The sequence below is a fragment of the Alosa sapidissima genome, chromosome 16 (assembly GCF_018492685.1).
Source record: "Alosa sapidissima isolate fAloSap1 chromosome 16, fAloSap1.pri, whole genome shotgun sequence".
NCBI classification, from domain to species: Eukaryota; Metazoa; Chordata; class Actinopteri; order Clupeiformes; family Clupeidae; genus Alosa; species Alosa sapidissima.
In genome coordinates this window covers 7,905,083-7,926,119 of record NC_055972.1, presented here as the reverse complement: position 1 = coordinate 7,926,119, position 21,037 = coordinate 7,905,083, and the positions used below count along the sequence as shown (strand labels likewise).

At 41.7% G+C, this 21,037-nt stretch overlaps 2 protein-coding genes across 2 annotated transcripts in view; one reads left to right on the top strand and one right to left on the bottom strand.

Annotated features, from left to right (window-relative positions):
• The window catches only part of pla2g4f.1 (phospholipase A2, group IVF, tandem duplicate 1), a 59,221-nt gene extending 38,604 nt beyond the window's left edge, over positions 1-20,617 (top strand). The window contains exons 8-22 of the mRNA XM_042064808.1: positions 3,893-4,017; positions 4,493-4,582; positions 4,669-4,703; positions 5,103-5,241; positions 5,507-5,643; positions 5,749-5,884; positions 6,200-6,286; positions 9,447-9,558; positions 9,986-10,123; positions 10,279-10,377; positions 12,781-12,960; positions 13,132-13,301; positions 15,302-15,488; positions 16,735-16,971; positions 20,592-20,617. Coding sequence (XP_041920742.1) covers positions 3,893-4,017; positions 4,493-4,582; positions 4,669-4,703; positions 5,103-5,241; positions 5,507-5,643; positions 5,749-5,884; positions 6,200-6,286; positions 9,447-9,558; positions 9,986-10,123; positions 10,279-10,377; positions 12,781-12,960; positions 13,132-13,301; positions 15,302-15,488; positions 16,735-16,949 — 1,850 coding nt within the window. The 3' untranslated portion in view covers positions 16,950-16,971; positions 20,592-20,617. The remainder of the gene's footprint in view (positions 1-3,892; positions 4,018-4,492; positions 4,583-4,668; positions 4,704-5,102; positions 5,242-5,506; positions 5,644-5,748; positions 5,885-6,199; positions 6,287-9,446; positions 9,559-9,985; positions 10,124-10,278; positions 10,378-12,780; positions 12,961-13,131; positions 13,302-15,301; positions 15,489-16,734; positions 16,972-20,591) is intronic.
• LOC121684769 lies at positions 10,546-12,774 on the bottom strand. Its single transcript, XM_042064841.1, has 2 exons — positions 10,943-12,774; positions 10,546-10,786 (listed from the first exon to the last, which is right to left on the bottom strand). The coding sequence occupies exons 1-2, from the start codon at positions 11,698-11,700 to the stop codon at positions 10,783-10,785; spliced, it is 762 nt and encodes a 253-aa protein (XP_041920775.1). The 5' UTR covers positions 11,701-12,774; the 3' UTR covers positions 10,546-10,782.
• Positions 20,618-21,037: the final 420 nt, after the last annotated feature.

The window sequence follows — 21,037 nt, the reverse complement described above, 5'->3', positions numbered from 1 at the left end:
TTGCTCCACAGAGCTAACCAAAACGATCAATAAATCATCATCAATGACTGATGGGATTTCAAGCCTACACCCATATCAGCGTTGTGTTTTGCAACATAAATATCAAGCTTTCATTTGCGGTTTTCTATTGCTCATTTGCACGTCAGTGGGGGCCGTATATTCTGTACTGGAGCATGTGCTTGCTGCTGAGAAGGTCTCACGCACAGAGGTTAGAAGGAGGATGGCTTTGCATTTTCTACCAAAATACTTTAAAGGTGTGTATTTTTGTAGTTTAAAAATACTGCCAAATATTCTTGGTAAATCCAATAGCAGAGGTGAACAAAGTAGCCTACACAATTCCATTACTTAAGTGAAAGTACAGATACACCTTGTCAAATATTACTCCAATACAAGTGAAAGATGCAAAGTCAAAATGTTAATTGAGTTGAAGTAGAGAACTATACTGTTTTTAAAAATATAAAAAAATCAAAAGCACAACAATTTTTCCTTTTTAATGTAATATTTTTTATACACAATAATAAAGATGTAAATCCTTTGGATAGTCACTAGGCCGTCACTAGCACTGTGTATTCATTCACATGAGTGCATTCACACTGATCATTTTGACAACAAAGTGCGCTGCAAGTACGGATGGTGCACTCATAATGGTAAACAAGTTGAGCGTGGAGCGCTGGACACTCTTCGCCCTCAATGATTGCATGATCATGATGAAAGAACACTTTGTTTTGTTACTAATGGTCTAAAAAATTAGCCTGCATCGGTCCTCTTTCTTCAAATCCCCATGCGGCACCTATTGGTATAACAAATGACTAGACATTTTTACATTGTAATAAAGGGGCGGGGGTATTTAAGTTCAGTTGTGAAGACCAATACTCTACATAGCCTACATAACATGTGTTACTGGCGGCACTGCATTCTAAGCCATTCTAACATTTTGAATGACAAAACAGCTATGGGGTGTGTAACATAGAATGGCTTAGAATGCAGTCCAGCCAGCAACATATTTGGGGATATTGAGCACAAGGCTCCAGGCATCTTGGAGGAGAATGCACTGTAGGCCTAGTTCTTGACTTGTTAGGGACCAGTTGGGGCATGTTTCATGTCTCTGTTGCTGAGATAGTTTCGATCGTCAAAAGGTCAGAATCGCCAAGCATCTTGTAGGGGCTGTTTTTAAAGAGTGGCCTAGAGATTGTCTGTGCTGTGTCGAGTGAGAAATTGGGCCCTATCATGACATTCTAAAGTGCATCGTCACTCGTCAAAAGTCTATTCAAATTTAGTAGGATGTCCAGTTCACATTGGGAGCGCATGGCGTAATACTCGTTATTCACCCGCGCAAAGTTGAATTCGGTATTTTGCAAGTTTATTTTTTAAGAATTGCGCCCAGGGGTGTGGCAATTAACAACCTAGGTAGGGGCCTAGCGCGTTGACTTAAGACTTGACTTGGACTTCAGCGTTCAGCGTTAAGACTTGAGACTTACTTGTGACTTGCCTAACAGTGACTTTGTCCCACCTCTGGTATGCACTCATCTGTACAGTATATCTGTAAGAGTATCTATCTATACCAGAGGTGGGACAAAGTCACTGTTAGGCAAGTCACAAGTAAGTCTCAAGTCTTAACGCTGAAGTCCAAGTCAAGTCTTAAGTCAAGACAGAGATGTCCCAAGCAAGTCCAAGTCAAGTATTACCAAGGCCAAGTCGAGTCTAAGTCCTTATTTTTTCGAGTCCTAAACAAGTAAATATCTTATTACTGCATATTAATATGTCATCAATCATGCTTTCTATATATCATTCTTATCAATATATCATACTTGACATATTAAAGTGTTTTGAAACACTTATAAGTACAGAGCCTCTAAGGGGACATGAGCAAAATAAAATCTAAAGTTTAGTTTCATGTGCTCACGTGAAACTTTCATGTGCTCACGCAAAAGTTTCATGTGCGCACGTTCTCTTACTGAGGAAAAGTAAGAGTGAATACAGGATTTTTGATTCTAATGAGTTCACTATGTAATAGCCTACTATGCCCCGACTTTCATGCTAATGAAGCAACTTTAAAGGAACACACCGACTTTTTGGGACTTTAATTAGCTCATTCACCGTGTTTCCCAGAGTTCGATAAGTCGAACGTGCGATATGTATGTGGTATGGAATATGTATGTGATATCTATGCGATATGTATGTGGTGTGGAATTGGGTTAGCCTATTCACCGTCTCCCCTAGAGTTAGATAAGTGAGCAAAAGCATTTTTGTCTCCTTACATGCATTGTCTTATAGCTTAGTGAATGGAATCTCTCGTTGCATTGTTAGGGCCCTATCATGACATTCTAAAGTGCATCGTCACTCGTCAAAAGTCTATTCAAATTTAGTAGGATGTCCAGTTCACATTGGGAGGGGTTTCGCTATCAAAAGTGGAGCGCATGGCGTAACAAGGTGTTCCTAGGTCTTTTAATCAGTCATATGGGTGTGTTTGGGGCGTAACATCATTTTAAACCAATGAGAATGACATCTGTCATTCCCTTTAACGGCGCAACGCGTGATATGTCAAATAAATGCATCGGTATTTTGGCATTCAAAGGCGCATTTGAAGGAGGCTGCTTGCGAGACCGTATAGAATAGTCATTCTTAAACCATGCTTTACTAAAACCTAGCATAGCCTTCACGCATTTGCACTCGTCTATTTGAACTTATTGGCACCAACTTCACCAAGGAGTCAGTCAACGACAAGACAGTTATATGCAGTTACTTTCACTATTGACTGACAATGGGTTACCACCGAAAACATAGGCTGGAAAAAGCAACACTTACCCTAATATTGCTCAAATGACTGAATAAAACATTTATCCTGCAGAGGAGTTGCTTATATCTCGTGACAGTGCGTCTTCAGCTGTGCTCCATACGTGTCTCTCGCCTCTCCCCTAATCACTTTTAATCGTCATTACCAATTTGCAAATGATGGTGAATAACTACTCATTATGAGATGTACAGTATTTCGTAATATATTTGTTCTAATTATGTTTCCCATTGTAATCGTGCAATTTGTAATGCTTTGCATGGACGTGCGCTGGTGTGCGTTCATGAATGATAGAAGAATGGTGCGTGCACCTGCCAATATGACTGGTGACATGCGCTCTTAAAATAGCATATGAACAACTCGCCATTGACTTCTGACCAGGTTTAGGTGGTGTATGATAGCGATTTTTAGACAACGCGCTAGGCCCCTCCCTAGGTTGTTAATTGCCACACCCCTGGGCGCAATTCTTAAAAAATAAACTTGCAAAATACCGAATTCAACTTTGCGCGGGTGAATGACGAGTATTACGCCATGGGCTCCCAGTGTGAACTGGACATCCTACTAAATTTGAATAGACTTTTGACGAGTGACGATGCACTTTAGAATGTCATGATAGGGCCCAATGTCTCACTCGACACAGCACAGACAATCTCTAGGCCACTCTTTAAAAACAGCCCCTACAAGATGCTTGGCGATTCTGACCTTTTGACGATCGAAACTATCTCAGCAACAGAGACATGAAACATGCCCCAACTGGTCCCTAACAAGTCAAGAACTAGGCCTACAGTGCATTCTCCTCCAAGATGCCTGGAGCCTTGTGCTCAATATCCCCAAATATGTTGCTGGCTGCACTGCATTCTAAGCCATTCTATGTTACACACAGTCTGACTCGAGTCCAAGTCATGTGACTCGAGTCCACACCTCTGATCTATACAGTACATGTATAAGCACGCACACACACACACACACACACACACACACACACACACACACACACACACACACACACACACACACAGACACACACACAGTGGATTTTGGATGTGTGTGTGTGCGCACGAGAGAGAGCGTGCACAACAACAATTATTTGTCTTTTTGTAGTCATCCAGAACCTAATACTGAAGTTGAAGGGAGCTTATAAGGAGGAGCATGTTCTTTCCCCTGGGCTGGTGGGCTCTTTACGCTACTACATCAACAGAGATCTGGAGACAGAACTCTCCACGCAGGTACACACACATGTCACCTGGTGGACTCTTTGTGCAACTGCAACAGAGGTTATCACCTATCTACATAGACTATCTATTACCATTGACTAGTTAAACATATATGGTTGATATGTAGCAGCCGTGGCCTACTGGTTAGCGCCTCGTACTTGTAACCGGAGGGTTCCTGGTTTGAACCCCGACCAGTAGGAACGGCTGAAGTGCCCTTGAGCAAGGCACCTAACCCCTCACTGCTCCCCAAAGGGCTGCTGTAGCAGGCAGCTCACTGCGCCGGGATTAGTGTGTGCTTCACCTCACTGTGTGTTTCACTAATTCACGGATGGGGATAAATGCAGACATCAAATTTTCCTCACAGGATCAAAAGAGTATATATACTTATACGTATCTAGTGTAAATTCTACTCTGCTATAAAAGTTATTTCCATTATCATTTAATTAAATTAAAGGGAAAACTTTCTTCATTCATCTTCTGTCATCAGGGTGACTATACATTTCAGCCAATCAGTCTCTCACCGGATTCTTTGCGGCCAGTCAGTTTTAAGCAGGACCTTAAATTGCCAGTCGGACAGGTAGTACACTTATTCATCATTTGTAAACAAATTGGAAACCTAACCTGGCAAGGAAACTAGTTGTAGTAACATTATGTTTTTTACAGGATTTTGTTGACCTGGAGCTGAAGAGTGGAGAAAGGTAAAACGTTCCCCTTTGATCTACAACCTAGCCCACTATTCTGTTCACTGATAGAGGTAGACTGGACGTCCTTTGGGATTAGCGAGAAGCTCACCACCACTTTAGAGATTCCAGGTTCTGGTCACATGCAGATCATGACCTTTGACCTCAAGCCAACATTCTATCTGTAATGTACCAGAACCACTAACATTACATAACATGGTTAATTTAGCACTTACCACTACCCTCTTATTATGCCATTTTTACATTTCAGTCACAATATATATAATGTTCAAGTGAAATAAATGTTCTGTTACTATTGTTCTCCTGACTGTTCTGTGACTGTGAATGAAGTTCAAGTGAAATAAATGTTCTGTTACTATTGTTCTCCTGACTGTTCTGTGACTGTGGCCCTTTTAGCTCTGAGCAGGAGCTGGCGCTGCGTCTGGACTTTGACATCCCGTCAGCGGAGAAGCACTTCCTGGAGAAGAGGAAGGTGGTGGTGGGTCGGGCTCTACAGAAGCTGCTGGAGCTCAGGTCTCCACCAGACACAGATAAGGTACAGTGTGTGTGTGTGTGTGTGTGTGTGTGTGTGTGTGTGTGTCAGCTCTCCTCCAGACACAGATAAGGTACAGTGTGTGTGTGTGTGTGTGTGTGTGTGTGTGTGTGTGTGTGTGTCAGTGTCAGCTCTCCTCCAGACACAGATACGGTACAGTGTGTTTCCCAATTCAGATACTGATATTACAGGAGCCGAAAAGTAAAAACTAGTTTTCAGAAACAACAACAGGAAGAGAAATCTAAAAAATTAACTGACTGTATGATAGGTCCCCCTGGTGGGTGTGGTTTGCTCAGGGGGAGGGACCAGGGCGATGACTGGCATCTTTGGGAGTCTGAGGGCTCTCCAGAGTCTGGGGATCCTGGATGCTGTCAGCTACATCACCGGCGTCTCAGGGTCCACATGGTGAGTCTCCTTGAATGGTTCAGTAACATCACCTGCTAGCACCATGCTGTCCCAATATGGCTTTTCTACAATCTAATTTGACACACAAAAAATTACATTTCATAGGGCCATGTCTATCCTGTACGAGAATGCTAATTGGTCGCAGGGTGACCTGAGCACGATCACTGAGCCAATAAAGACTGAGATGATTAAGAGGTACCAGGACATCGTTTCTACTCGGCAGCTCTCGTACTACTTTGAGGCAAGTGAGCTAATTGGGCTAGGTCATTCCACCGAATCGGTGCCTTTTCAACTTTAAAAATGTTTGTAATTGTTTCGAACAGATTTTTTTTTTCAATGCCTATTAAATTAACACATCTTAACGTGACAAGAAATTGTGTTGGGCCATTTCAAGCAATGCATTTATTTTTTACCATTTACTTATTACATAGATAGTAACAGGACTGATGGTAACAGGACTGATGATTTCATGCTAATATGCTCATTTCTAGCTAATAGGTCATTTCTTGAATTTCCCCTGGGGATCAATAAAGTATCTATCTATCTATCTATCTAGGAGATGAACCATAAAGAGAAGGAGGGACATCCGGTGACCTACATTGACATGTGGGGTCTGGCTATCGAGCACCTCATCTATGGCAAGGTACAGCAGAGGGCACACGGACAAAGACACAAACATGCATAGAACGACACGCTGTCCTTTGTTATGCTCCCCACCCCTACACACACACACACACACACACACAAACACACACACACACTACAAAGATGTGTGTTCCCTTCAGAGAACCATGGTTATGTTATGTACATAACCTTAATATTACGGTATGTTTCCACACAGCTAAACACCTCACAAATTTCAGCCAGCGAAATTATACCAAACCGCTAACCGTTTGATTGCAGTGTCTAGCCAGTGGTGGCAAGTGAGCTAATTGGGCTAGGTCATTCCACCGAATCGGTGCCTTTTCAACTTTTAAAAATTTGAAAAATATAATTGTTTCAAACAGATTTTTTTCAATGCCCATTAAATTAACACATCTTAACATGACAAGAAATTGTGTTGGGCCATTTCAAGCAATGCATTTATTTTTTACCATTTACTTATTACATAGAATATTGTAGGATAGTAACAGGACTGATGATTTCATGCTATTATGCTCATTTCTAGCTAACAGGTCAAGGTCAGAAAGGCACATGGTATCTAATGAAAGGTTATTACTTCTAGATATTGGTAATATCAGAATTCATAAATAATTGTTTATATGTACACTTTAAAAAATGGTAACAGGACTGATGTTGCATGCTGGCCCCTCTCTCACAACCCTGATAAAACATGAAAAATAGGACATTTAAGACTTACCCTTTCTTACACTGTGGAATCTGCTTCTTCTAAATGATGTCACTTCCTTGAAATTATGTCACTTCTAGTTTGTACCATTATTTTATAGAGGGTTTTGGTGAAAGTAACAGGACTGAGATGAAATTAAGGGACAATGATAAATTACTTATATTTTCTAGGAAAACATATCTATTTATGTCAAAATCATTGCTTAACAATGAGATTACACTTGAGACGATATAAAACTGTGAACATTTACCAATATTTTACAACTGAGAACAGGGCTTGAAAACTAAATTATTTTTCAAACGTTCCGTTCCGAACGGTTCAGATAGGCCTATGTTTAACGTTTTCGTTCTTGCATGCGTTCCGCCACCAACATATCGGTCCTGAACCGGTTCGGAACGCAAAATATCGTTCGTTCTTAAAGTTCCGGCAGTGTTTGGCGGGCCTATCAAGTCTATTTTGGTAGACTTTACCTTAGAATAGACGTAGGCTACTCATTATTTCCCCTTGATTTAGCCTATACCGTAGCTATGGCCAAAAATAATAAATCACAGGCGGCATCCAAAAACATTCAGATGGGCTATCCATCCCATAGCCTACAGACTTACTGTAGGCCTAACCTATGCCTATAAATAATTTCTTATCAAAAATATTTCTGGATACGTGCTAAACTCCTTACCTGGTTGTAGCCTTTTGGAGTTTTATCCATATGGAGATCTTCAAAGGCTTGCGCTATAATTCCAACCCTGTTTATAAACGAACCTGTCTGTTGCTGACAAGGCCTATCTCAAATTTCCTGTTTAACTCTTCTACATAGAATAGGCTATAATTGCGCAAACATTTCAAATCCTGACTTTAAAACGACAAGGCGTGGACAGGCAAAATAGGCTATTACGCATAGGCTACAAACAATTTCCAAATCAGTTTCAGTAGCCTACGCTACGAGCTGGCCTAAGATCCGAAGTGGCAGACGGATAGGTTACATTACAACAGCAAGACAAAATATACCCATTTGGACCAAAGGTCCATTTATTCGTTTTTTTATTTCAAACTGCAGAAATCAAATTATTAGGCTGTTATATAGAGAACGAAAAAAAACGTTATTAACCGGTTTTGTGGATTTCAGAATAACGTTTCTGTTCCGGAACAGTTGAAGACCATTTTGTTTTCGTTTCCGTTTCCGCTCCTCGTAAAATTCCGTAAAATTCCGTTCGTTTTCGGTTTTCGTTTTCGTTCATTGAACCGGTTCGGAGCCCTGACTGAGAAGTGCTGTTGAAAAAGAAAAAACATAGCGTGGGACAGGCCAAAATCAACCAAAATCCTTACCCATAGCATATATTTATGTGATTTTAATTATTTAAACATATATTTTATTGGCTTTACTTGGTCTTATATTGATGCATATGATCTATAGTAACATTACTTTTTTTTAATTACACATGTATTTGTTGTTAAAGCAACTTTAGTCAAGTCAAATTTATTTATATAGCACATTTCAAAGCAATAGCATTGCACCAAAGTGCTTTACATAAAATAATAATAATAATAATAATAATAATAATAATAATAATAATAACAATAATACATAAACATACATATAAACATATAAAAAAAGGGAGAGGTGAGGGAGTCAGGGAGTGTTATAAGCTAGGGAGAAGAGGTAGGTCTTTAGGTTGGATTTAAAACTACTAATAGTGGGGCAGGATTTCACAACATCAGGAAGGCTATTCCAAAGCTGGGGAGCATAGACAGAGAAAGCTCCGAGAAAGAGAAAGCTAACTTTAGAACTGATTATGTGTTAGGGATGCAAAAGGCACCGATTCGGTACTTAATGAAGATATACCGGGCTCTTTTTTGCCTCGACTAAGTTGATGTTGCCTATAAACAACAATTCATGTTCATAGAAACAACAAGGTCACTGAGACATAATATATTTCATACTGTTGCAGCAATGAAATGCAATGTCCGGAAATGCTAGCAGTTGGCCTGTCGACTAGCTGAAAAGTTTGAATGTTTAAACTAACATATACAGTGGTCTATTTAGTGGTGTATGTGCCCTGACTAAGTTTGTGTGGCATATAAACCACAATTTGTGTTGATATAAGTACCAATGTTCGTGTAGAAACATTTTTATCACATACACATTTTCGTGTTACAGCTCAGGTTGTCTCCACCATCTTGGTCAGACTTTTTTGTAACTCCAGCCTCCAAACACAAACATGTGGACCTGGTTGGTTCTCAATGGTCCTCATTTGAATAAAGTTAAACTTTCGTCAACTTTGTTTCACTTGCCTTGGTGATTCGCTCTCATTTCGCCCAGCCAGGGCAAATTTTGTCTCCACTCAACCTCAATGAGAGTGAAGCGAAATTTCGCTGTGTGGAAACCAACCGTAACTCTATCAGCAATCATTAGATTCTGCAAATCCTAGAGCCAAGTGTCTGCTCCTTGCAAGTGCAGAAATGGAAGAGTACCCTCTCTGACCAGAAGAGGGCGGTATCAGAGGGACAGAATCCTCTGCCCATCTACACATCTGTGAACACGAAGACCAAAGGCAGTGTTACAGAAGCAGGTAGTCATTAAACTCTGTTCTGTACAGAATTTTATTTTATGTTAAATGTTTCATTTGTTAATTCATATGACACTGCGGCATTAAGTGCACTTTACCTCTGGAAGATAATCCTGACACATAATCCTATGACTATGTATTTCTTCATTTATCACTGTATTGTCTGCTGTGGTATGTCCATAGTATTAGCCTGGGTGAACCCAGACAACCCTGTTAGCAAGTTAGATTTTTTTTCTGCAGGTCCGTCTCAAAGGAGTCCATTAATGCCTGTTTACGAACTTGACGTTCGTTTTACTACTTTCGCAGGCGAAACCAGCAGTGAAACTGAATGTAAATTTGTGCATTAGGCTCTTATTAAGTCTTTCAGATTCACAGATCTTCCAGACCTGTGTGTGTGTGTGTGTGTTACTGTCATGTCCTGTCATTGTAGAATGGTGTGAATTTAACCCGTATGAGGTCGGCCTTCCCAAGTATGGTGCATTTGTGCCCACTGAGGACTTTGGCAGTGAGTACTTCCTAGGTCATCGGGTCAAGAGACTACCAGAGATTCGACTGCCTTTCCTGATAGGTAAGAGATGAATGAAGCAATGAAGGAGGAGTGTGTGTGCGTGTGTGAGTGAGTGAAAGCTATTTTGTGTGATATTCAGCATGCTTATTTATCTAAATGCAGTTTCTGGTGTGTGTGTGTGTGTGTGTGTGTGTGTGTGTGTGTGTGTTTCGTAGGAATCTGGAGCAGTGTTTTCTCCATTAACCTGACTGATCTGTGGTACCATGCCACTGGCTATGTTCCATCCTGGATAGGTGGTGATGTCACTAACACAGGTACTGGTACCTTTAAAGGCCCCCTATGCAACATTTTCAACATAATAAAACAGTTTAGAGGTCATTGTGATGGTTAATGGACCTGTCGTGGCTTTCCCTGTTCCCTCAATCGTCTCCTAGTGGAAAACCAGCCTTGCAAGATCTACACTAGCGTCCCGGTAGTGTCGAGAAACACAAAACTCTCTGTACATACACACGCTCCCCTCAAGCACCGATTAGCCATGTCGGCTAGCTATAAGATGGCTTCATCTTTCAGATGTTTATCATGGCAGAGCCAGCAAAAAGACCAAAAAGACGGTTGTGAAATATGCAGCCCAAAGCTGTAGGCGGAGCTCCGTTGAGAAAAAAAAAGCGGCAACAAAAGAGAAATCGGCGAAGAAATGACTGGAGTTACAGAAGGGCCCTTTAAACCCTTAAAGGTGTAGGTTTTTGAACATTCTAAGTTCCGCAACAATTGAAGGTTCTAAAATTCTATGTTGAATTCAATGAACCCAGATATTCTTTAGAATGTTCATTTCCCAACATTCCCGTCACACCGGTGTGACGGTACTCCTTTAAGGGTTAAGGAGATGAGGTAGATGAGAACAGTGTTGATTGACTTTGTTCAGTGTAAGGGTGGGGGCTGTTTCTGAGTGTGCAACAGAGTGACTGCTTTGGGGGAAGAAGCTGCTTTGTGTCGGCTGGTTTTGGCAACCAGTGCCCTGTATCGTCTACCAGAGGGAAGGAGGTTGAACAGTTTGTGACCAGGATGTGAGAGATCTGTACAGATTTTTCTACCCTTTTGCTGACCCTGGACCGGTACAGGTCCTGGATGGAGGGAAGGTCAGCTCCAATGATCCTCTCTGCAGCCCTAATTGTCCGTTGCAGTCTGGCCCTGCCTCGTTTGATGGCTGACCCAAACCAGACAGTGATGGAGGTGCAGATGACAGACTGAATGATGGCTGAGTAGAAAGTTGTCAGCAGCTCCAGATTAAACTTTCTTAGCTGTCTCAGGAAGTATAACCTCTGCTGGGCCTTTTTCTGGATAGTGTTAATGTGGAGAGACCATTTTAGGTCCTGTGAATCCCAGGAACCTAAAGGAATCCACCTTGGACACTGTGTCGTTCTGAATGGCATGGGGTGGGAGAGGGGGGGACTTCTCCTAAAGTCCACTGTCATCTCCACAGTCTTCTTGGGGTTAAGCTCCAGGTGGTTCTGACTGCACCACTGGACCAGCTCTTCCACCACCTTTCTGTAAGGAGACTCATCACCATCCTGGATCAAACCAATGTCGGTGGTGCCATCTGCAAACTTCAGGAGTTTGGCTCCTAGAGATGCAGTCATTAGTGTAGAGGGTGGAAGAGCAGCGGGAAAAGGACACACCCCTGTGGGGCGCCTGTACTGATAGACAGGGTTTTGGATGAGATGCTCCCTAGTCTGACATGCTGCTGCCTGTCAGTCAGAAAGCTGATGATCCACAGACAGGTAGAGGCAGGCACTGAGAACTGGGTGAGCTTCTGATGTAGGAGTTCAGGCATGATGGTGTTGAATGCCGAGCTGAAGTCCACAAACAAGATCCTGGCATACGTCCCTGGGGAGTCGAGGTGGTGCAGGATGAATTGCAGTTTCATATTGACGGCATCATCCACCGATCTGTTTGCCCTGTAGGCAAACTGCAGAGGTCCAGCAGGGGTCCTGTTATGTTCTTCAGATGACTCTGAACACCAGCCTTTCAAGGATTTCATGATCACAGACGTCAGGGCAATGGGCCTGTAGTCATTTAATCCTGTGATGGAGGATGGGGACTGGGATGATGGTGGAGCATTTGAAGCAGGAGGGCGCTTCACACAGCTCCAGGGACTGGTTAAAGATCTTTGTGAAGATTGGCGCCAGCTGCAGACAAGAGGGGGACACACCATCAAGTCCTGGAGCCTTCTTGATCTTCTGCTTCTGAAAGAGCCAGCACACATCCTTCTCGCAGATTGTTAACGCAGGTGGGGGGAGGTGGTTTGGGGAAACCTATAGTGCGTGAGGGGTGTGATAATGGGTACAGTAAAAGTCATTCAGGTCATCAGCCAGTCTGAGATTTTCTGCAGGATGTGGGGATGGTCTCTTGTAATTCCTGACCTGTTGTTGCAGGCCTTTCCAAACTGCTGCAGGATCGTTGTCTGAGAGGCTATTTTTTAACTTCTCATGGTAGCTTCTTTTGGCTACCCTGATCTCCTTTGTCAGCTTGTTCCTGGCCTGCTTATATAGGTCCCGATCCCCACTCCTGTAGGCCTCCTCTTTGGCTTGGCGTAGCTTCCTAAGATTAGGAGTGAACCAATGTTGTGTGTTGTGTAGTGGTGGATCTTGTGGAGTGTGTGTCGTGTGGTGGCGGATCATGTGTGGCCCTGATTTCTGAGGTGTGTCCTCCCTCTCCAGAGACGGACAGCAGGCCGTCCACACTGGACACCTTCCTGATCAAACCAGCCTCCTACATAGCACAGAGCATCACCAGCTTCTTCAACAGCCGACCAATCGTCAGCCAGATTTACAACTTTATGCGAGGCCTCTATCTCCACTGGGACTACAACAGCAAGACTGGTTTCACCGCCGGACAAGGTAATGTCTTTATATAGTATGGTACATACATATATCTACTATATACATATATATAATATATAATTAGGCTGTGTGTGTGTGCGTGTGCGTGTGTGGGCGCGCGTAAAGCTGGATAATCAAGCTTTAGCTTTTACTAATTAAATGTAAATGTACTCCGTCCTTCCGATCCAGACACACACCCTGACGCGTTCCCAAACCAGCTGACCCCAGCTGACCACTTCCTGGATCTGGTGGACGCAGGGTTTGCCTGTAACATGGCGTTCACCCCAGTACTCCGACCCCACAGATGCATGGACCTCATCCTGTCCTTCAACTACTCCTGGGATTCAGATCAGTTTGATGTACGTATCTCCCCTGCTCGCAGAAATGCACTCTGGGAACTCATTGTCTTTCAATGTAACCATAAAGGTGTGTCTCCTTTCAGACACATACGTGAGACGTTGCTATAGGGTAGTGTTTCTATAGGATAGTGTATGGGCTGCAGATTGGAGCTGGTGTTTACCATACAAAAAGCTGGAGTTGTGTTTGTCTATTTATGTGTGTGTGTGTCAAGGCCGTAGTCATGTCGTAGTCAACATCTGTGGTGGTGTCTGGGGACCCCCAAACAGAATTTCAATACATTTCCTGCCATGCAAAAATATTATTAAAAACCACAAACAAGTAATTAGTTAAGTCAGTCAATTAGGGTATTCCAAACTTTTGACGGACATAGGCATGGATGGATTATGAATCCCTGGACACATATGCAAAAAGACCCCCCCCCCCCCCCAGTCAAGATAGGGGGGTCCGGGGGCATGCTCCCCCAGAAGATGTTTTTTAAAAAATGACCCTTTAAATGATGACTTCTGGTGAGTTTTGTGGAAAAAGAAAAGAAGGGTAGAGAAGAAGCAACTTCACACAGAGGCTTGGACTTCAGAGGCTTGGACTTCAGGGCCCCCTGAGCTCTTGGGCCCAGTAGGCCCATTCAGTAATCCATCCCTGGACATAGACCTGTGGTATGACTTTATTTGACTCCAAAATGTATATTTTAAAATAAAGTACAAACTAGAGTATCTTTGTTAACCTCTATATTATACAGAATACAATGGCTCTTTGACTAATTACACCTGAGTATTTTTTTAACTAAGGTTTAGACGCATAGGTTTGGACCTATAGCCTAATAAGATTTTGTATTTGTGTTTTGATTTTATTATGCTGGCGGCTAAACACACAATTTTAACGTACTTTGAAAGGGACATGATTCAGTAATAGGCTGCTAAGACAGGCCCCTCTTCTGTTTGACTCACCTTACGTTACCCCATGCATTATAGCCTGGTCTCTGACAGAAATGACGTTTTGTGCCATTTTGTTCACCTTCAATTGGGGCAGCCGTGGCCCACTGGTTAGCACTCTGGACTTGTAACCAGAGGGTTGCCGGTTCGAGCCCCGATCAGTGGGCTGCGGCTGAAGTGCCCTTGAGCAAGGCACCTAACCCCTCACTGCTCCCCGAGCGCCGCCGTTGAAGCAGGCAGCTCACTGCGCCGGGATTAGTGTGTGCTTCACCTCACTGTGTGTTCACTGTGTGCTGTTTGTGTTTCACTAATTCACCGATTGGGTTAAATGCAGGGATCAAAAAAGTATATATACTTATATAAATTCCTTTTTTTGATTATTTGTAGACTATCACCGCCAGTGCATTGTAAACGTTTTTTCCTGTTGTGTGCCGTCACCACACGAGTCCTAGCCTACACTACGTTTTGCCTGCATGGATGTGCGATTGAGTGCGCATCTAAATGTAACATGCAAGATGCAACGACCATCTCTAAGAGGCCTATAAACAGGTTCATTTCTGACATTGCTACTAGCATATAAATGCATTATATATGTTAAAAGACATGTGAAAGAAATGACTGACACGGGCACGCACAAAATAATCATTTAAACTAAAAGGGCACTAAGTTTCAATTTCGCTATCATTGCGAGAAAATAGGCTACAGTATGGAAAATGCTTCAAAGTTCCCTTTGAGTCTGATCGGGTCCAAAAATGAATGGGGTTTCCTCAGCTCTGGAACCGACTTTCGGATGACATCAAAAAGGCCCCAACTGTAGCCAGTTTTAAATCTAGACTTAAGACCAAACTCTTCTCACATGCCTTCTGCTAACTGATCGAATGTACATCCTGTTATCACCGAGTTACAAATTCTGAATCTGTCTTCTAATTATTCTACCTTGTGTCTTATGTTTTGTTCCTGTTTTATGCTATTATTTACTATTACTCTGCTTTTGTTTCTGTAAAGCACATTGAATGACCCCTGTGTATAAAATGCGCTATAGATATACATGACTTGACTTAACTTATTAGGTGCTGAAGAAAACCCAGAAGCACTGCACTGACCACAGGATCCCGTTCCCTCACATCGATTTTAGCCATGTGGAGAAAAAACCCATGAAGGAGGTGTATGTGTTTGAGGACAAGAACAATCCCAAAGCTCCCATTGTGGTTCACTTCCCCATGGTCAACCTCACCTTCAGAAAGTTCAAAGCCCCAGGTTAGTGGACAGCAGCACAACCACTAACTATAGTGTACAGGACAGAAAGAGCAATGTTGTATTCAGAGGGCTTTCTTTCTCATGTTATTGAGTGGGGCTTTTTAAAACAATTGAATATCATGGGGGGGAAAATTACCGTAATTTATTTCAATATAAATAATCTATATCCATTACACATAAAGTGACATATTTTAAGTCATAATATTTTTTGTTTTAGTCTGGATTATTCTAATCTTGAAGATTACAGTTTACAGCTCATGGAAATCAAAAATCCTGTACCTTAACATACTAGAATGAAGAATCTATAATACAGAAATGTCGACCTGAGAAGAGCCCTAATCAACTAATTAAGTCAAAATACCGTCAATGGGTTCCTGAGCATTTAATCTCTCAGGGTAATGGACTTTTTGACTATATTCAAATTTGAGATGCACTGGTATGTTTCACTTATACTCAGGAACATGAGTATTTGGATACATCTTTGGCCAACCAGTGGATGCTTCCTTACTCTTTTGCTAATTGACTTTTGCTAATTAGGTGGACTGAATGTCTCTTTGTAGGAGAGTGGGAAGTCAATCAATCAATCCATTTATGTACTACCTTTCGTGAACAATTGTGATACAAAGTGCTGAACAATAAACACCAATTCAACATAGAAAAAAAACAAAACATGTCAGAAATAAAGACACCAGTTAGGTCCAGCAAATTGATACAAATTTGCTGGACCTAACTGAAAAACAGTACACCTTTTATAATACATATTACAAATAATAAAATGGTGGGAAGGATGAATTGAATGATATTGAGATCTATGTGAGAAGTGTCAACTCTACATAATATACTGCTAAAACAATTTAGGGAACACTTCAATCATACACTGGATCGGTACTCTGACACTGTTTGGTTAGTAAAAAAGTAAAACTTTTGAGGCGAGTGTTTTATTTTGCAAGAACTGTCAGACATTCTGTGAATGTAGTTTGAGAATGGAGAAAAGGGTGGAAGGTTTCAAAAAATGGGTTTTAACAATTGTGGAAAACTGTAAGTGTTCCCTTAATTTTTGTGAGCAGTGTATGTTATCCAGGCCCCCTGTTCCAGTATTCGGCCAATCCTCTTAATGTTTCAGGCTCCACCCTCTTCTCATTCCTACACCATTCCGTGTACTGACTGTGTCTTGGAAAAAATAAGGCAGTCGTCGTTCAGCTTAGTTTTAACTTCAAAAGTTCATCTTCTTTCTTATTATGTTAAGGTGTCAAGCGAGAAGGGGTGGATGAACTGAAACAGGGAGAGATAGACGTCATCACTGGCGATTCGCCGTACCACACTATGAACCTGGCCTACCAGCCTGAGGACTTCCAGAAGCTGATGGATCTTTCTTCCTACAACGTCCTGAACAACAGCGACATCCTGCTGTCAGCTCTACGGAGGGCTCTACAGAGAAAGAATCCAAGAAGACAGAAGTGAACACTGACTGACTGACTACTCTGTGAGATAACATTCTTACAAAGACATCAATGATGGCATAATAAAGTAAAAAAATATTTAGGATATAGCACAATAAAGTAAAAAAGCTTTAGGATTATCATCATAAAGTACTTATCAAGTAGGCTACTATTTAACACATAGCACAAATGTGTCTCAAAACAACAAGATGAACAAACAAATCAAATCGTTACGTAATCAAACAAACCTATATAGTGATGGTGGAATTACATAACCTGACCCTAGCCAGATGAATGTCGTTCCGCTTAGCTCCGCCTAGCTTCACTCACATCCATCTGGGACCTCTTCCATTGAGAGTGATTTCTCCAACCAACTTTATGGTTTAGCCAATCAGGACGCAGGGCGGGAGTTTCATAGATGTGACATACAGTAGCGTAGAAGCGACTGTGAGTCTGTTATTAGCGTCACGGGTTGGCTTTGATGTGAGTGGTTGAAGTAGCACGTCAATAGATGACGGACAAGTGGCTTATTCAATCATATGCAAGCATTTTTTGATTAGGCCCAGCCTTCTGAAGCAACACTTCAATGGATCGGTTCCAGATGGATGAGTGGAGCTAGGCGGAGCGAAATTCATCTGGCTATTGCCAGGTTAGGAATTACATGCTTAGTGCCCAAGAGCACTGCGGGCCATTTTGTGAAATGACAACAAGCCTTCACACAAGAGGAAGAGAACAATAGAGCTTCACAGTCCCGCCCACAGGAGTTTCCGGAAGTAAGAATTCAATGCAATTTCTCCATTGACAATTCGGGTATAAGCCATAAAAACTTAACTGCACATGGTAGACTCAAAACCAGCTACGGCTGTACTAAGCGATTGTGTATGCTCATATAGACGCCAAAAGTTCACGGGGCACTAACCTCGTTTTGAGATAAATGTCTTTTATTCGCGATGTCTTGGATAAATACTTCATTACCCACAATCCTGAACAATCCCACAGTGATGCCTCTGATTGGTGGAAAGGCCGTTATGATCATAGTTTGAAACTCTTTAGCGAAAATTATTGACAAAGATGGCGGAGTCTAAATTACTGCATACGGCGAAAATCTTCATTTGAATAAAAACTTTCTAGACGAACATTGGTACTTGTATCAACAATGATTGTGGTTTATATATCACACAAACTTAGTCAGGGCTAATACACCATCAAATAGGACACTGTAAATGCTAGTTTAAACACTTAACTTTTCAGGTAGCCGACATTTAGAATGTCATTATAATGCTGCTAACATTAGCCTACATGCTGCAACACAGGTATGACATATATTATTATATATTATATATATATATATATATATATATTCAGGTATGACATATATTATTATATATTATATATATATATTCTTGAATTTCCCCTTGAGGATCAATAAAGTATCTATCTATCTATCTATCTATCTATCTATTATGTTTTAGTGACCTTGTTGTTTCTATGAACATGAATTGTTGTTTATAGAAAACAACAACTTAGTCGAGGCATAAAAAGCCCTGTATATTCTCATTAAGTACTTAAACTTTTGAACTAGCTAGCTAGCTGATAGCACAAGCTGGATGCTACCACCGGCTAGAAACTGCAGTACCTGCTAAAATGGTTAGCAAACCGTCCAAGCCCCCATGAATATTTCACTGTTTCAAGGACGAAATCAAGAGTGTCCAAAGGGGTGAAAACTTTAAATCGGGTCACATTATTGACTGCTGTGTGTCCGAGGGTCAGCTTGTGGGTTTTGTAAGGGCCAGCATGAGGGTCAAGACCTACAAAGTAGTGTGGTGAGTTTTGCAGGGAGGTTGGTAATCTAGATCTAGTTAACATTAGGCTACTGTAGCCTTCATACTGTAGTGTACGAGTCATATCATTAATCCTTAACCTAGAAATACTTCTTCTTAGCCTGACGAGCCAGACCCACATTAAAATGTAGGGTCTGGGCACTCACCGTTCGCAGTGCTCAGTCCGAGGGGCGGGATAATCGGTTGTCTTTCAAATTCCCTCTGTGAAATCAGTGAGGCACGGTGGTTTATGGGATGAGTAGTTCCTTCGCTCGGAATTGAAAATATGTACACAGTCTTGTACTTTTGACTTTTTTTGGACTTTCTCTTAGTTTTTTCACTCGAAATGATATGTTGTATGCTTATGAGTTAACGCCGTAGCTGATTATCCTAAGACATGCTTTAAAACTCTTTAGATACGGATTTATCCAAAACGTCAATGGGAGAAATGAATGGGAAATTTACTTCCAGAAACTAAGCTCTCTGGAGGAGGGGCGGGACTGTGATGCTCTATGCCAATGGAAGCTCATTTAAATATAAATGGAAGGCATCCTAGAAGTTAACTTATTCGGGACCTAGTCACAATTTCACTGTTATTGGGGTTTTGCCATTAATGGCAGCGTCTAGTTCTCAAGCAATGTATTATAAATAAAACATAACAATAAAAACAGGTGCAATGATCTCCAAGGGCTAATTACCATAAGTTCACACCACAGGTTGGCTAAATGTGATCCTTTAGTATAAGTATATATACTCTTTTGATTCCGTGAGGGGAAATTTGGTCTCTGCATTTATCCCAATCCGTGAATTAGTGATTACACACTTAGCACACAGTGAACACACAGTGAGGTGAAGCACACACTAATCCCGGCGCAGTGAGCTGCCTGCTACAACAGCGGCGCTCAGGGAGCAGCGAGGGGTTAGGTGCCTTGCTCAAGGGCACTTCAGCCGTTCCCACTGGTCGGGGCTCAAACCGGCAACCCTCCAGTTACAGGGCCGGAGTGCTAACCAGTGGGCCACGGCTGCCTAAAAAGCAACATCGAAAACATATAAACTGTACACAACGAAAGATCAAAACAGCCTTATGCAGAGAAATACAATAAATTAAAGACAATCTGTATAATGACCTGAATCATCATCATGTTTATTCTAAATCGTAAAAAGAAATCAAATAAAGAAAGTAAAACTCAAAGATAAACCCTTTCTTGGGAGCAGAAAGCTTAAAGCTGATGTTTGTTTTGAAAGCTTCCTGACTCAACAGAGATGGCACTTATAGTATGACATGTCGACCAGGCCACCCTTATCCTCCACCTCCAACTACCACCTACTGCAACACGCACACACACACATACACACTCCCCAGGGACAGACAGACAGTAAAAAGGCTATTGTAGAAATAAATCATACTAGATTTGGCCGGCAAATTTTACACAAGTGGCACAGACTGTAGCCTTTTATTGGGCAATCGCTAGCTGCTACTTGTAGCCTAAGCGTGTTGGTAGCCTAGCTTCACTATTTCCTGAATAAAGTAACTTTTCAATAGCCTAACTTCTTTATTTATCAAGTAGCTTAGCCACAAAAGCTACACTTTTCTTGTCATGTGTAATTGGCACAATTTAAAGTAGCTTCCTAGAGAACTAGCCTACTGCTGTGTTTGTGTTACTAATACATTTGACTGGGTGGTAGTATTGTGTGTTTTATTCATGGCAGAGTAACTGATAGTTTAGCTCACTACAATTTTGAAGTAGCTTGCCCAACACTGTATTATTCACATTTCATTTACCCTAACAAGAATAAGATGCCTCTCAAATTCCTATTCATTTATTTATTTTATATCTCCCCAGAACAACTGCCTTGCTCAAGGAGACTGTGAATGAACTGAACAGTCTCCTCACATCCCTGGAACTGAGGAACGTGCAGCTCTTCATTGCAGTATTGCAGGGCATCTGCTACACTGTGACTGAATATTTGATTTATGAGCTCCACCTTCATCACCTGCATTCACCACTCTGTGTCCCATTTTCCCATCGTCTGGTTGACTCGGTCCTCTTTTATGGAGTTTACCTAGTTTCACTATGTACTGCTATCTTATTTGCCCACCTGCTGTCTGCTTTTTCTTAGCCAAAGTGTACCCCAGCAATTTTAGCAAGGTGGGAACATACAAAATGACATGCACCAGTTGTCGAAATCATAGAACCAACTGCATGACAGTAACCTCTGTCTCACTGAGCCTGTGAAGACACTCCCCGATTCTTTACTGATTGCAATGAACGGGGCTGATCTTAGCAGT

Excerpts from the sequence above, each read along its gene's own strand:
- LOC121684769 (XM_042064841.1), bottom strand. The coding sequence starts at position 11,700 with ATGACTGCATCTCTAGGAGCCAAACTCCTGAAGTTTGCAGATGGCACC.